This window comes from Megalobrama amblycephala, linkage group LG16, assembly GCF_018812025.1.
Source record: "Megalobrama amblycephala isolate DHTTF-2021 linkage group LG16, ASM1881202v1, whole genome shotgun sequence".
NCBI classification, from domain to species: Eukaryota; Metazoa; Chordata; class Actinopteri; order Cypriniformes; family Xenocyprididae; genus Megalobrama; species Megalobrama amblycephala.
Window position 1 is genome coordinate 20,497,827 of NC_063059.1, and position 18,001 is coordinate 20,515,827.

An 18,001-nucleotide genomic window follows, 5' to 3' on the forward strand; every position below is an offset into this window, starting at 1 on the left:
TCAGAATGTCCCCACTGGTGTTAAGGACGTTGCCTAATAACGTTCCCAGTACAGTTCAGAGACGGTCACGATGTGGAGTTCTTTTAAGAGTTGGGGGACGTTATTTGGCAGACCTTCAGGGAACATTCAGGACATTCTCTGAACGTTTAGGGAACCATAATTTATTTGAGTAAAAAAAATTAGTAAATGAGAAAAGCAGAAGGAAATGGATGAAGAAAGACTAAATAAGGAAACTGATAGAGAGAGATAATGAACTGTAATCTCCAACCTTCTGAATCCTTCTTATAGAACACTCCATGTGGGTGAAGCGAATAATTCCTGCTTGCAAAGTTCTTCATGTGTACCACCATGACATCACCGACCTCAGCCCGTAAAACAGGTCCAAGGAAGCCAAGCCACTCAGGTTTAGGTATTTCTTTGGAATAAGAGTCATCTGTGTACTGTCTGTACAGAGCCTTTTTGTAAACACTCCCTATTCGGGTAGCGCCATTTGACAGAAAAACAGATGCGTGTCTGTAAAGAGAGGTGAAATCGAAATGAGTCGTTTAGTTTAAATGAAAATATTTACATTTAGGTTAACTATTATTATTATTATGATTATTATTATCATCATCATTAGGCCTGCTGTGTACAGTTCATGATCCATGTTATCGGAAACAGTATACAACACCATGCACTTACAAGCGGTTTTATTCACATATAGTAGACTACGTGTTGATTTTTAGTAGCCTACATTATTAAAATGTAGAAAACGTCATGTTGGCTAAAATGTTAACAATGTCCTTTTTCACCATTACTAGTAAATAGATGTGTCGTGTGTCTGTTTGTGTCAATCTTACTCTTGGTCAATGCTTCGGTTGTTGATAAGGTTTCTTCTGCTGGGCGAGTAATCCCAGTTTTCCTCTCGTATTCCTATATAATATGTCCTCTTTAAACATTCGGCACACTGCAGCGCGATCAAGGCCGTCACAAAAGCGCACAGCACAGGCTTCATCTTATAGCTGAAAACACATTCACACATTAATAACTAATATCCGAGGCAGATCAGAAAGAGACGCACGTAATCACTCTTAAAATGCCACCGCGCAGAGATTTTTCCGACACTGAAACTATGTGATCGAGATCCACATACAAAGCTCGCTGTCAGTAGGGAATAACCTTACTAAAAACGAAACTGAAAGTTGGGCGTTCATCTGCTGCAATAGTATATTCAACAGCCGTTAAAGAACCGGTTTATTAAAACACATGTGAAACTCCGCTGGCTTTCGGAGAGCCTCTTTAAACTGCCCAAGCGCGATGACGTTGCGTTCTGTCGTGAGATAACAAACACCCATTTGTTTCATGGGCGCCGCGCTAATATACTGGACTATGTGTTCAGTTTGTAAGGAAGCCCTTTTCTGCCACAGTTGATTGTGTAAAAAAAAAAATAAATAAATAAATAAATAATATATATATATATATATATATATATATATATAAATAATGTAAAATGTGACCAATTAGTAAGCAATGTAAGTAAAGTAAAATATGATTCTGTAAGTCATAATGATGAGAAACTATGGGAATATACTGCAAAATATATTTCCATATATGGGAAACTATAGTGCATATTTTTTTCCCCAATGTACTGTAATGTTGCATTGACCATGTATGACCAGGGGCGCTGCCAGGAATTTTGGGCCCCATGACAAAAAAAAATCTAATTGGGCCCCCTCTGCGCAGCTGTTGTCACCACATCTCTAGGACCTAACTGTCCCATCAAAAGCTTTACATAACTCTAATCAAAGGCTTGCAACTGTCTTGCTTCTTGTAGTTCAATACTAGCGTTCCAGTTCTATGGTTTTAGACACGCACTCGCGAACTTCTCTAAACACTTCCCCTCGGGGGAATCCCTGCCGCCATTTTGAAGTGCGTTCCACTTCGTGAAGTGGACGAGGGAAGTTTATATGGACAGACCCTCGCTCCCTCGATTTTGACCGAGGGAGCGAGTCTACGGCTGCGTCCGAAATCGCATACTACATGAGTAGGTACTACATTTGAATTTGAACGTACTTCCCGACCGTTAAAACAGTACGTTATATAGTATGAATATGGGTAGTATGAATGGAATTCGGACGTACTACATCCGCCATGTTAATGTTGTCACTTGTCATGCGACGTCACAACAGCGCGAAAATGTAAAGGGCCTGCTCTACTCCGCTTTCATCAGCAATGTTTTTTTTAATCGTTGCGCGTTGTTTTAACGTCAATTCAATCAACAGCTTAAATGAGGCGTCGGTCAGCTGCTCGCAGATCACGCTTTCTTCAGCTGCTTGTTAAATATGCCAAAGTATAATCACCTATTTAGCTAGGAAATTTTACCTCAGAATAAAAATACATCTGTGAATATCACGACAGAGGCTGATTTGAAGCAACGAAATTAAGTAATTTATTGTTAAAAATGAATGCATATAAAAATACACGAGAAACAAAAGACATGAATCAATGAACAAACTTGAATACATTATATATAAATAAATAATGTGTAGATAGACAGAGAGGGCGAGAGAAATACACAACACAGCCTAAATATTAAATACAATATATACAAATAAATACAATGATAATAATATACATATTCTAAAAAAACTACAAACTGTGAGCCCTATAAACTACTGCCGCCTGAATGTTGCTGTCCTTTAAGTTTTCTAATCTCAAACTACTTAACAACGAACGTCTCCGTTAAAACAGTGTTAACAAGCGGATGTAATGTTATCTCGACCTGTTCGTTAGCTTGATGTGCTTTCAGTAATAATGATTAAACATATTTTTACAGCCAACTCTTAATCTTCTCATTACATTGTTTAAACTTTCAATAAGTCAGCCGTTTACTTACATAATGTTAAACAAGTGCAATTTAACCACAATAAACACCGTTTTTCCCTGAGGTACTTAAGGACTTGAATGAGCTGCATATCGCCGCTTTCCGCCATTTTTGAATATGAAGATGAAGAATCCTCTCCTGTAGCATCACGGGATAGCGCAGCGTCCATCGAATGTCTACTACAGAATTCGGGCGGAAGTAGTAGGTCATCCGGGTACTTCTCGCCTACTGTTTTTCGAATACTATGAATTCGGACATACTACTCGCCTCGCATACTGTTTTTCGCATACTATATAGTAGGGAAGTATGCGATTTCGGACGCAGCCGACTTCATATGTACACTTCAGGCAGCTCCATAACCCACAATGCAACACGATTGTGACGTCACCGCATATCGCGTTTAATTTACCCCACCACAAACAACTCTATGATATATTAATTATTTTTTAAACATTTAAAACACACATATACATATAGAATGCTGTATTAAACAATTTTGTAAGGGGAAAAAATAAATAATAAATCAGCTCCATTGCGGATTCCAAGTGATCAAGGGCTTAGGACGTTCCAGTTCAGCCCATACAAAGGTTCCGCCAGAAGTGGGCACTCGTGCAACGTAAGCAATGACGTACATCCGAGTCAACGAGACCGAGTGAAGTTAGCGAGGGAAGGGCATTTAAAAACCGAACTGGAACGCAGCCCTGGTCTCTGTATTTCTTGCGCGCTGTGCATTGATTGACTGTCTGCAACTAACTAAACACCGTCACTGATGAGTGTGCTAAGGCAGGACCAAACCATTTCATGCAGATACAGGGGGGTGGTCGGTCAATATGGATGTTTTATTTTTTGGTCAATGGTGATATTTAACTTTTATTGCCAAAATAAGTAAAATCAAAGACATAATTCATTTTATTATTATTTGAAATATACTCAATGATGATGGTTTATATAGTGTATAGTGTATATATTATATAGTGTATAATATAATAAAAATTTTAAATTAGTTTTTACCTATTTGTTGGGGCCCCTGTCAGTCAGGGGCCCTTGGAATTGTCCTAACTTTTCCCCCCATAGACCTTATATTTACCAGAGAAACAAGCGCGCCGCCATCTTTATAAAATTGTCTTTGAACTTCCGTTTTGCGGTAGCTCTGTACATTTCTATGGCATCGCTGTCAAAGAATAATTAGTTGGTTAAGTGGATTTACTTGTTGTAGAGTTAATGAAAATTATCATGAGCATTGTTATGTTTAAAGCAGATGTCTTAACAAATGTCAGTAGATCGGGAAGATTTTAAAACGAGCAGTTTATTCATAAACGTAATATCGCTGTGGAAATACAAACCGGAAGTCAAAAGACAACGAGCGCAACGCTGAAAAGGGGCGGGCTACATAAGGTCTATACGGCGTCCATGTGTATGACTATATATTGATAAATATAAAAATATTTAGAAATGAAGACATTTACTATATCCATAGTTTTAATCAGGCTACATACATGTATACACCAGTCTATGGTATACACTCCCATACCTACTATAGAGAATACGAACCGACGTCATGCCGTGTTGCATGCCGGGGCGGCGCCGCCATTTTGACAGGATCGCCCCCTACTACTGAGAAAAATCGATTCATTTAATTGTTGGAAACGTTTAAATGATGCTTAAACGAGCATACTGAGTAGGCCTACAACTGTTGTCATTGTAAATATTCCTTTCCACGATCCCAGAGAATCAGAGATTATGGGTCAGTCAGCGGACAGACGGACACGAACACACTGTATTTTTATATTTATTTCAACAGATGACAAACAAAATCAAAACCCTAGGAGCTTGTCAACAGTTTAGTAGTGAGTCCTTGCAAGGGCACATTTCAAAAACGCTGGCTTAGTGTATTATGATGACATTATAATAAAAGATGTGCAGACGAGCCCTGAATATGAACGCAACGCGTTCTCCACACAGTATGCTTTAACAGATATGTACAGAATCTTGTGTTTGTCTCGGTGCATTAAGCGTTTCTTCATTCTTAAAAGCATTTGAATGTCCCCGTTCAAGTTCTACTAATTCACGAGCGGAGTGAGAGTCAGACTCGCAAAAGGTAATGTTAATTATTAAACCAAAAATTTCAAAAAACACTCAGCAATGTGATTCTTTTATTGAGTGATATGCAGTGGGTTTAATCAGTGCCATTACTAAAAGATTTGCCATCCGGCGTCTTCTCGTCATCTCCTAGACCTGCTTCCCTTGCTGTTTTTACACGTAGAAAAGGCAAAAAACGTTGCTCATTGTCCAGTTCTCTCTCAGAACGATTATCAGAGTTACTATCACCATTATCGATCCAGCATTAATGACATACAATGGTGAAATTTTTCACAATCATGACAGAAAACAAATTACTGAACTAAACTCAATGACGGAAAGGCTGCGCGATCCTGTCAAGATGGCGTATAAACAAAGAAGTTACCCAGAACTCAACGCGGCGTGACGTCAGAATCGTATTCTCTATACACTGTTACACCTTACCAATCTTTTTTTTTTTTTAAACAGTAAAATAGCCTACTAAATTACAGCATCATCCCAACAGCCAACAACACCTGATCAACTTCCTCTTGCCATAACAAATGTGCTTTATAACAGCAGCAGCTAGAGAAACACAGCAGCTAGAGAAAACTAATGTTAAAGAGTCAAGAGCCCAACTAAAGAAAACACTGGTCACCAGGATGGTGACTACAAACTTATTTTAAGTATAACATCAACATCCAAATCTGTTAATTCTAATCAAGAACATCTGTACATGTATGAAAAAAACATGTACAGTGTTTCCTACTGGCGTAAGTAATCACTTCCTCACCACCTTGTTCTTTCCGCTGAGTTAACACAGCACCCAAGCCGGTGTCGCTTGCGTCAGTGTACACTGTAAAGGGTAGCTGGAGATTAGGGTGTCCAAGGATAGGTGGTGATGTAAGGCATGCTTTTAAATACTCAAAAGCTTGTTGGCATTTTGACATCCATTGAAATGATTGTCCTTTCTTTTTTAGGGTGTTGAGAGGCTCAGCGATCCTGGAGAAGTCTGGCACAAATCGATGGTACCATCCAGCCAATCCTAAGAAGAGCTGGACTTCTTTAAGGATACGTGGAACTGGATAAGTGCGGATTGCTTTCACCTTGCTTGGATCAGCAGTAATCCCTTGTCCGTTGACTCTGTGACCAAAGAAATTGATCTCCTGAAGACAAAACTTGCATTTTTTTTAGGTTTAAGAACATACATCCTGGACATAATGTACATCCTGGTCGGTGAGTACACACCGTTTGATGGGACTCCAAGAGGTGTAAGATCCTTCCATAAACTCTCATGTATAATAGTATTGCTAGCTCCAGTGTCCACAATAGCTTTACCTTTCCAGGTGCCAATGGACGGGATTGTAACGGACGGACAGGATTGTAAAAATACCATCATAATCAATTATTACCCATCATTTTAATTTATAAATTTTAATAAGACATTTAATAGCTTTTGATTTCGTCCACATTTAAATTTTTATCCACGAACTTATAGGATAAGCAAATAGGCATAGGCTATGCATTTATTTATATTATGAAAAGAAAGTTAAAGACTGCGTCACTTTTCAGTTTTCATCTTGAACACTTGTTGAGGATTGTGAGTGATCACAATCATCCTTTCCTCTTTACTACTTACAGAACGAAATAAACATGAATGAAAATCAAAAAATATGTTGAAAGATACAGTAGCTTACCGAAATCTGTATCACAACGGTCAGTTCAATCAGTGTTGCAAACAATGTCACGTATATACCTCAGAAAAGCCATTAGTTGACCATATATTGACCAATATATACACACGTCACACTACAGCCGGTGACGCTCCACGGCCGCGGTGGCAACTTAACCACTGGTCTCGCGGTGGTCATGCCGACTGTCACAGCCCTAGCAGAGACAGTGTTGTGGGAGGGTAACCCACCTGTTTTAATTTTGTGGAGGTCGTTTGTTGTGAGATGGTTGAGGCTGATGGGATGGCTGACTTGAAAGAGATGTGAAATAAGTGAAATAAAGACAGTTCCCTGGGGAATGGGGTCCTTTATACTGCCAGCACTGAACTTAGGACTTGTCCATAGAGCGATTAACAGGAGGTTGTGGTGCCATAGACTGTTGTTTAGGGCAGTGGTTCCCAAACCTGTCCTGGAGGACCCCCAGCCCTGCACATTTTGTATGTCTCCCTGTTTCTGACACACCCATTTCAGGTCTTGCTGTCTCTACTAATGAGCACATGAGTTGAATCAGGTGTGATAAATGAGGGAAACATGCAAAATGTGCAGGGCTGGGGGTCCTCCAGGACAGGTTTGGGAACCACTGGTTTAGGGTGTATGCCTCCATCATACCAGAGTTGCTGCTCATAGTCCTTTTCTAATTGATGACCCTACTTCACCAATTCATCAACTGTAGACACTCGACTGCGAAGCTGACTGATATTTTGTCCAAATAACGAACGCCCACATAGCGATAGAAAACTATATAACCTGCAATTTAATGAAAACGTAATGCGATGCACTTACTGCCTCAGATGCGGTGTCAATGACTGAAAAAACATTAGCTGGTTAAAAACTTGATTCTGGTGAAATGTTAGCTAATATTATAATGACACATGCAACGATTTAAATAAATGTAGGGAATCTGTAGGCCTTTACATATGGTAACACCAAACAATAACATTCCATTAGTTATTGTTAGTTAATGTAACCAATTATGAATGAACAATTAACTGTCGAGTGTCTACATTTGATACAATATTTATTAATCTTTGTTAATGTTAATGAAAACGCAGTCGTTCATTGGTAGTTCATGTTAATTCACAGTGCATTAAATGTTAACAAGGACAACTTTTGATTTTAATAATGCATTAGTAAATGCTGACATTAACATTAACTAAGATGAATAAATGCTGTATAATATTGTTCATTCTTAGTTCATGTTAACTAAAAGTAGTTAAGTAATGTTAACCAATGAACCTTATTGTAATGTGTTACCATTTAGGCTATATAAATGTATCTGTATACGGTAATATATAAAGCCACAATACTAACTTTGAAAAACACAGTATTATTATTAATTAAATACAGTGTTTTTCTTTCTGAAAGCAAACATTTCTTTTGCCTATGTCATGATATGAGGTAAATCTTACCTTGTACGTGATAATGATTTTTGTTACCAAATTTGTTTTGGAACAGTTGTTGAATAAATAATTAAACCGAACTATTATGCCTGCTTATCAGCTTGACTGACAGTTTTATTGATCACAGAGAAAGCATTGACTTGGTATGGCTCAATATAAAAATTAAATTGTGAAAAATAGCTTTGATGTAGTAAAGTACTTTTGCCATGTTGCTGTAGCTTAGCTTGCTACATTTCCCAGGGGGGTAGCTTTAGTTTAGTGAAGCTTCATTTAATGAAGAGTAGTTGTTAGCTTAGCTCACTACATTTTAGCTTGCCCAACACTGTGAATGGGACACCCTACAGTCTTGTGAACTTTACGGACACACACACGCGGCAGCCATTGTAAGTCCACAAGACCGAAAGTGCATAGAAGTGTGCCATTTGGGATTCAGCCAGTGTCTGGTCTTATCACTGGACAAACAGACTCGCCTGTACTCAGTCTCATCTTCCTCATCATCCTGGTTCCCATGCGTCTTGTCTGCTTCATCTCTACATCACCTGCACCAGAAAAGACTATTACTCAGATAGCAGATGACATCTGGCCCAGTTGTGGCCCACATCTCCCACATTCTTCTGGCCCACATACCGCATGGAATGACGGTGATGACTCAACCTGAGTGTGGGTGGCAATAGCATACATATTCGGGTCTCAACAGGGCCAACTATAGCACATATGGATCAGTTCTAGGAGCGGCAAAAGGTCATATGGGCCACATCTGGGCCATACACAGCAAGCCACAACTCAGACTAAAACCAGCTTCAAGCCAAAATTCAGCAAAGTTCAAGTCAAACTATCCATCGTTCAAGATCCTTACCTGTTCTAGCTCTGTCTGTCACCTGCAATAAAGAAAACATGAGATATAATTTATCTTGTGTATATCTAATGGGCAATCTTTGGTCTCATGAATCTATAATTTGTTTCCTGACAAATCATTTTGGCTGAGGGCAAAGTGGCGTTTCATATTTAGGCTATTTAACTTTACCGTTGTAGCCTACTAGAGCACTGACTTTGTACGATGGACTGCGTTGTTTGCTTAATTCTTATCATATAGATTCTTAGACCTTTTACTTATACTTTTATAATGGCTATTACTGATCATTAAAACTGACATTTAACAAAAAGAGACAGGGTTGCATTTTATGTTATATTTCATTTTATTCCTGGTAAGATAATCAGAGTATACGCATATATTGCCTGAACCACAAATTCATGTTTAATATTTTTAAAATGTAAACGAAAAGTGGCAGGGTTGCATTTTATATTTCGTTTTGGTATTTAAATATACATGCAGTGAAGATAATCAATGAACGTGTTGCCTGAACCACATTTGTGTGACTATTAATACGTTTAAAACCTTTTAAATGAAAACGAGAAGAGGCAGAGTGGTGTTTTATAACATATTTTGTTTTATTGTTGACTAAAATATACATACAGAGAAAACCGTACCCAGAGCGAGCTGAGTGACGCTGTCAAGAAGGTTGCTGTACCATTTGCAGAATCACCGGACTTGCGTCATCCCGTCCTCATGAGTCCGAACTACCAGGTACGCACAAACTTCACGTCCTTGGTATTGAGCAACACCTAATGATAAAAAATCGCTTACGCAGATGTAAAATAATGCGACCATCGAACATAAAAGAGCATGTAAATCAAAACTGCATTACTGAATGAAATGTCGACTCAGGACGAGCCATAGGACAGTGAAGCTTTGGGGCTGTTGATGGATTTGATCTACTCCATCTGTGTTTTGATCATCCTATCCACATGTAGTCTTAGACAGAAATGCAATTTTCTCAGCTTTTTGTTAAAAATGTTTTTTTTTTTTTTTTTTTTAAATGAAATTGTACTCATGAAGCTAGAATAAAATGTTTTTAAATGGAAAGAGTTAAAGTACAGTTAAAGGTATATTGCAAGTATAAAAAATAATAAATAGGAACATTACTTAAAATGCAAAAAAAAAAAAATAAATAAATAAAAAAGTAAAACTATGTGTGATGTTATGTTCACTTAAAAGAAAACTTATATACTGCCTGCAAACCTGCCTCCACTGCCCTTTTACAGGCCCACTTAGGGCTGCCACTTCCAGGAAGCCCTCACTAGACCCACACAGGGCCCACACTATTAATCTACAACAATAAATCTATAATAAACAATTTCACTATGAATACTTTTTAGCTACTATACACTGTAAGAAAAATAAATGTAAAAAAAACGGTCAGGTCACCCCTGAGTTCCCTGTCTTCCCTGATGCGACCACAGAAGTCGTCCCCGAGTTCCCTGTCTGCCCTTATGCGACCACGGAAGTGGCCCCGAGTTCCCTGTCTACCCTGATACAACAAAGGAGGTCACCCCCGAGTTCCCTGTCTGCCCGTATGCGACCAGGGAAGTCGCCCCTGAGATCCCTGTCTGCCCTGATATGACCACGGAGGTCATCCCGGAGTTCTCTGTCTCCCCTAATACCACCACAGAGATCGCCCCCGAGTTCCCCGTCTGCCCTGTTGCAACCACGAAGGTTGATCTTCCCGTCTGCCTCAACATGACCACAGAGGTTGTTCATGAACTTTCTGTCAGCTTTGAGCTGACCACTTTGGCCAATTGGAGACACCCGGCCAGTCCCATTATGTCCAGGCTTCCTGCGTGTTCTGACACGGCTCCTGAGGCCAACGTTAACCTAGCTGTGCTCTATGTTCCAGTTTTACCCGATCTGCTGTGGTGGTCTTCTGCTCCACAGTGGGGGTCTTTAGTCCTGTTGGATCAGCCATGGTGGTCGTCTGCTTCACCGTGAGGGTCTTCAAGCCCGTCTATGCTGCTGTGGTGGTCATCTGCGCTGCCATGGGGGTCTTCAAGCCCATCTGCAAGGTCACCTGCACAGCCTGTTCCACCCTGGTCATCATAAAATTAGATGCAATTCGATTAATTCGATTCAATTCTGCATTTTTATATGCATTCATAGGGTTATTGAAATGCTTCCCCCAATGTGTCTTAGTCAGGGTGTGAATTATTCACTGACCTTCAGGGGGTTAGAGAGTAAGAGCAAAAAACAACCTTTTGAATCTCTCCACTTCACCTTGGGATTCTGGGTGATAGGCACTGTCCAATTGGTGCTTAATACCCAACTCATTTAAAATCTGTGAAAATACTTTAGATGTGAAATTAGTGCCTTGATCTGATTGGATCACTTTTGGTAAGCCAAATATAGAGCAAAACTTAATGAGCTCTTGAACAACTGTCCTTGCTTTAAGAGTGCGAAGAGGAACCGCTTCAGGGTAACGAGTCGCCGCACAACTGAGCAATCGCACCAGGAACCAAACATGACAAGTGTGAATGCACCCTTACACTCTGAGATTAAGTGGCTTGGATCGAGACAATAAAAAACAGACCCACTTGTCCCCTGCATGCTTAGAACTAGATTTACTAGATTTAGATACATCTCATTCCCATGCCGCTCACTATCCCACACTCACTCAGCTTCTATCACTCGAAGTCTGATGCACTGAGCCTCACATTCCTGTCGATTAAACTCAAGATCTAATTCTTTCAGCTTAATTGCCAATACAGCATCAGAACCAGAATCTTTTGAATCTATGTTGAGAACAGAATCAAAGCCAGCTCTTAGATTCTTTCCCAACACCCCATTTGTGATGCGGCCAAAATGCCAGATTCTACCAGCTCCCCAAATAATTCATCTTTGATAACCTGTTTACTCACCTCTTTATGTATGCTAATGTTAAAGAAGTCTGCTATGGAAATTAAATCCCTTTTACGACAACAGTTATATACTTCTACAATGGGAAGTAACATAAACAAGATTAAATCAAACTCCATAACCCAAGCACTAACTTCTCCTCCCACATCAAAAAGAGCAAAAACAGCCAGGCAAAACAAAGAGAAAAAGGACACTTACCATTTAAAGATCTGATCATCCACCAATGGAGTAGTTTTCAACGTTGTTGCAAATAACACAGATAACAACAATCTGTTACCACTTTGTTAGACGAGCCCCAAATTCTGTCCCCAGCTAGTCTAGAGTTGGATGAATGGGTAACAGAATAAAAATGGTGTGATGTGTGGAGGCAGCAAGGTTCTATTCCCAACCCCAGGTCTTTAACAAAGACCAAAGGCAACTCAATATCAAAAACAAATTATTTTATTTTACAAATGTGGGAGGATTTCAAGGCTTCAAGAGGGGGCAAGGCCAAAATAACATGCATAAACCTACTAACTATTAGGAAGAAACTAACTAAACTACAAAAGAAAAGAAAAATACATAAACTAACTCCCTAACTAGTTTAAATAAGAGAAAACAAGATATAAAGAAAATGGCACCCACCTCTCTACCAATTCCTTCCCCAAATAATTAACAACATAAACTTAGTAGGTAAAGAAACAATAACAAAAGTATATACAAAGGAGATAATAACTTTCTTGTAGTAGGCACCGAGTACAACAAGAGTGTTTACACAATAACACTAAAAAGTAATCAATCAACAAGGTATAAATCAAAACAACAAATAAAGCTTTTTGGGTTGAGAAAAGAAGCCTCACGACACAGTCTCCACACACATACCCTGCTCTGTGCAATGGTGCTGCTTAAATCCCCACAGGTTCCTCTCCTCCTCCAGTCACATCAGATCACCAATCACTGGAGTCAGGTGGCAGCCATTACTTCCTGCTTATGGGAAGGAGAGATAAGCCCTGTCCAAATACCCACACTTGCGGTCTTGGACACTTGAGCCTATCCCATCATGCATTATGTTCGGGAACTCACAAAAATCGCGAAATAGTGAGATGTAAAGGAAAACATTTGACTGTAAGTTAAATTAATTATATATTACATATAATTTGGTAGTAAAATATAAAGTGTTGCACATTTTATTGATGCAAAGATGGGTAGGATGTGTGTATTTTGTACATCCTTTGCAACTGCTTTTTATCACTTAAAGAAGCACCACAATTTTAATATTATGTCTTCTGTTAGTTACATAGAGACCACTGAACATACATTTAGAAGTGTATTTTAAAATGCAAAGCACTGAAAATAATAATTTAAAAAAATAAAAATAAATAAAAGTTCTGTAAACACTTGCATTTTTTGCAAGACTATAAGTGTGTCCCATCGGGTAATCAGAAGTTCTACACACACTTGCAGTCTGCTCGCCCACTTGAACACTTGAGCAAAATACAGGAAATACGTCATATAAGTAGAAAAGTGGTCAAGTGCAAAGACCGCAAGTGTGGGTATTTGGACAGGGCTATAGAGGAAAAACAGGGAGAAAGGGAAAAAAACAAAACAAAACAAAACATATGCCCTTGGACGTAACATGCTCATAGAATATAAACTTAACAGATAACTAAGATCATCAGGATCAAGTCACTTAGAATTACCAAGGGTTCACTCAAAGCAAGGACAGTCTGCTTTTAGCTGTTATGCCAGCCGTAGCTGGAACCAGCTTCCTGAAGAGATCAGATGTGCTCCAACAGTAGACACATTCAAATCCAGACTCAAAACATATCTGTTTAGCTGTGCATTTACTGATTGAGCACAGTGCTATGTCCGAACTGCACTTTATTTTATATGTATCATCTTTTCATTCTTTTAATTCTTTTTCTTGTTTTCATTTCATTGTAATGCATTTTATATTTCTTAAGCATTTCATTTTTTATGTATTTGTTTCCTCTTTATGTAAAGTACTTTGAATTACCATTGTGTATGAAATGTGCTATATAAATAAACTTGCCTTGCTTTGCATTGACATAAGTGAAGGGGAAGGAGAATTACATGTGCATTAGGTTTTTTGACAAGAAAGACTTCTTAAAATATTAACACTAAATTGAGAATAATTAAAAACTATCAAAAGAGTAACTTTTACTCTTTTCAGAGAGGGACCAAATGTTATCTAGCAGAGAGTAAAATTTTCTTCAATTTGAGTAAATTTTACTCTGGAATATTTACTGTGGACACCGGAGCAACCTTGCTCACGGCTCCTCTGGAAGCCTCCTCACTTCTTGTTCCTCACAGTGCAATTCCATAATTGAGATGTCATTCAAGATGGCCAACTTTGATCCCTAAACCTACCCTTACAATAATGCAAATACAGTAATTAAATGATGCAATATTGATTTGTGTTTTATTAACGTCTACACCTACCCCAACCCTAAACCTACCCTTACAATAATGCAAATAGAGTAATTAAATGATGCAATATTGATGTGCGCATGCCCAGCGGCCATAGCTGTAGCTAGCTCCACTAGTGGAGGTGACGTATTTCCGCCCTTGAGTGGAGCTCCACTCGCCCCCTCAGGCTGCAGCCAGCACCTATTGACCATTTGAGTATTCAGAGGCACCCATTGTCTTGTATCTGCAAAGTACTACTGCCATCTAGAGGTTGCACTGGATACATCAACTGATTGCCATAGTACCCACAGAAAATTAAGGACATATAAATAATTATGTTATTAATTATTATTAATTGTTCTTTATTATATACAACTGATAATTTACTATTCAAGAGCAGAACATGGTTTAATATTCCAAAGTTCATCAGAAAAAAAAAAAAAAACACTGAACAATTAAGATCACAGTAGTTCAATTGTAAAATTAAAGCAATATACTCATTAAGTATCTTACTTACACATTCACATACTCAGTCAACTTACTCTTACTGAGTTACTAACAATGGTTGAAAATGCAGAGGCGTCCATCAGTGCATACAACATGTGTGGGACTTCACAGCATCTGAACAAGCAAGTGTTGTTTCCCCCAAAAAACTTCTTAACAGCTATACAATGAGAATGCTAGATGAGGTAACTAAGTAGTGAGAAACAATGAATATTCATTCTGTTAGGCTTTTTGTCAGTGTGTTACAAGGCTCAATAGGACTGATCCAAAGACAACACAACATCACAGTGTAGAGGCTTCCAAAATGACCGAAGGCTGAAAAAAAAAAAAAAAAAAAAAAACAGGATAACATTTTTTATTACCAGTTATCACACTGTATATAAACATCACACGATTTTCTAAGAACAAAAATGATACAGTGAATACAAATGTTTATTTACCACTGCCACTGTCCGGATTTTTGTTATCACTGATCCTTGACTGAGACCCTGATGACAGAGTAAAATACAAACAATGTATATTAATGCATATAAATCTATTGACACTCAGTGAATCCAGTTTAGTAATTCATCCACTTTAAACACTAAAAAAGTAAAGGCATAGTAAATTCCCTAGGTGAGAAATAATTCTTAACACAGAGAGATTCAGAAAATGAAGAAAAGAAAGTGCATGTATACGTTTAATGGTTTATAGGCATCACATGATGTGTTAAAATCTTAAATCTTGATTTCTCAAAATTGCTGCACTTTAATGAACATGCCCTGGAGAGCAATGGTCAGTCCAAATTTGCACTAGATTGCATTTACATGCAATACAAATGTAAACTATCTGTCATGCCAGTAAAGTAGACTAAAGTTAAAATAGAAAGAGAGACAGCTTTTAGCCAAGTGATGGTAGGATATTGGCACTTTATAAAATTAAAGCAAACATGAAATGACCAGGAAAGAAAGCAGAGTGTTCATTTTCTCAGGCATTTGGTGTGAGCTTTCTAGTGTTGTGCTGAATTTTGACAGTTACATTTGAAATTTAGCACAGATGCATCCCATTTCTCTGGATCATCTTTGAGATGTTTGTATGATTGTAAACTTTGACTGGAGTCTACCTTTGGCAAATTCTATTGACTAATTTGGAAAGGCACAATCCAGATCCTGGAGGGCTTGTTCAGGTGTGTTTAAATAGAGTTGGAGCTAAACTCTGTAGTTCAACGTCCCTCCAGGAGCAGGATTGGATACCCCTGAGAGCTGAAAATGCATATTAGTGCAAAGCCAAGCCATGAGGTCAAAAGAACTACCCGCAGAGCTCAAAAACAGGATTGTGTCAAGTCACAGATCTTGTGTAGGCAGTCGTGGCCTAATGGACAGAGAGTCGGAATTGTAACCCAAAGGTCATGGGTTCGAGTCTCAGGTCCGGCAGGGATTGTCGGTGAGAGGAGTGAATGTCCAGTGCTCTCCCCACCTTCAATACCACGACTGAGGTGAGACCCTTGAGCAAGGCACCGTACCCCCAACTGCTCCCCGGGCGCCGCAGCAATGGCTGCCCACTGCTCCGGGTGTGTGTTCACTGCTGTGTGTGTGCACTTGGATGGGTTAAATGCAGAGCACAAATTCCGAGTATGGGTCACCATACTTGGCCACAAGTCACTTCACTTTAAAACTTTCTGCTGCATTGATGGTTGCCAAGAGTACAATCGCCTCCATAATTCTTAAATGGAAGAAATTTAGAACAACTAATACTCTTCTTATAGCTGATCACCAGGCCAAACTGAGCAATCAGGGAAGAAGGGCTTTGGTAAGAGAGGTGAACAAGAACTGGTCACTCTAGTTGAGCTCTAGAGATTATTGACAGGAGAAACTTGCAGAAGGAGCAGAAGAAACCATCACTGCAACACTCCATAGATATGTGACCCGTCACGGAAACCAGGGACACAAGTCGGCAGCACAACTCTCGAGCAAAATGAGAAAGAAGCATTTTTTTTTTTCAAAATTGGTGATTTTCGTTTTTTTGCAGAATCTGTTAGTTGAGATCATGAAGAAGCCTTTCCGTGTTTGAGATAGCAGTATTGGTATATTTAAAAGCGTACATTTTGAGGTTGATATCGGCTTGTTTTTCGGAGATTCTAGCACGCAGTAGGGGTGTGTCATGTCTGTGTGTATTCCCATACTGGGAAGCGTGGCTACTTATTATGCAGCGTTCTGGCCGGCTCTAGCTGATAACAAAATTCAATGAAGAACCGTGGCCATTACACCGAAAATGTTTTGAAGTACTTCTTCGACAAGCCGGATGCTTATGAACAAGCGCTCACTGATTCTGAAGACGATCTGAGCGACGATGAAAGCGGCATAATAAGACATGACCTCTCTGGAGTCAGGTAACGCGCCGGCGCATTTTGCAGGATTTTTTTCACATTGCAGCAAAACAGACTTAAAATACTCCGTCATTTTTTGTCATAGAGACATAAGTAATATATCAATTTAAACTATAGAATGTCTTCTTTTATTTGTGTACACTCAGAGTAAAAACAAAATGTTGTGCTTTTTGTAAAATAAAGAAAACTAACATGATGCGTGATCTCTCGTCTCCCTCTGAATGAAGTCCAATCTGATAGTTCTCAGAAAATGAACTGTAACTTAGTGAATACTAATCATAAAAAAATTATACTTATGTCTGAAAAAATGTTGAAATGTCAAGTTTTAAAACGTGTAAGTCAAATCGAAAACAAACCTTCTGTGTTTATGTAATCTGTATGAAAAGAGAGCCATGTCAGAAGTCCGTGATTCAGCTCATTATCCGCTAATGCGGCCACGCCCACGGAGCCAGCGCTATTCAGACGCAAATTCAGTCAATACATGCAGACATTGTCTCAATCGTGTATTTATTGTCTTGAAAAGTGTTTTGAATAGCCATAGTTAGCGATCTCTGGCCTCTGTTAGTTCGGTTAGTTCCTGGATTGCCTATTCTTCTCTAGCAGGCATTTGTGGATTAAAGCTGTACAGAGCGCCCTCCGGCTGCAAGTATGAATTGAAAAAAACAGCGCTAATAGTGATAAAAAATATTGAAGAAATATTACTTCTCTGTATAGAAAATTGACAAACATATGAGAATCCATCAATATTTCTCCAAACGTGCTTTTAAGCTAAAAGCCTATATGAAATACCATAGAGGTAACATTGTTCAGACACTATGCATCACATAAATACATTAGGCTATATTTTAAAGTATATAATACCATTATTTTAAATTGTAATTATATTTTACAGTATTGCTGTTTTTTCTGTATGTTTGATATACA

At 38.7% G+C, this 18,001-nt stretch overlaps 2 protein-coding genes across 2 annotated transcripts in view; both read right to left on the bottom strand.

Annotated features, from left to right (window-relative positions):
- Positions 1-179: 179 nt before the first annotated feature.
- On the bottom strand, positions 180-1,182 carry LOC125248259 (ferroxidase HEPHL1-like). The gene is made up of 2 exons (XM_048159983.1): positions 840-1,182; positions 180-513 (listed from the first exon to the last, which is right to left on the bottom strand). Exons 1-2 carry the CDS (start codon positions 1,019-1,021, stop codon positions 180-182), a joined length of 516 nt encoding a protein of 171 aa, XP_048015940.1. The 5' UTR covers positions 1,022-1,182.
- Positions 1,183-14,669: 13,487 nt separating this feature from the next.
- Positions 14,670-18,001, bottom strand: part of LOC125249388 (ferroxidase HEPHL1-like) — a 46,886-nt gene continuing 43,554 nt past the window's right edge. The window contains exons 19-20 of the mRNA XM_048161677.1: positions 15,153-15,200; positions 14,670-15,027 (exon numbers count right to left, since the gene is read on the bottom strand). Of these exons, the coding sequence (XP_048017634.1) occupies positions 14,927-15,027; positions 15,153-15,200 (149 nt within the window). The 3' untranslated portion in view covers positions 14,670-14,926. The remainder of the gene's footprint in view (positions 15,028-15,152; positions 15,201-18,001) is intronic.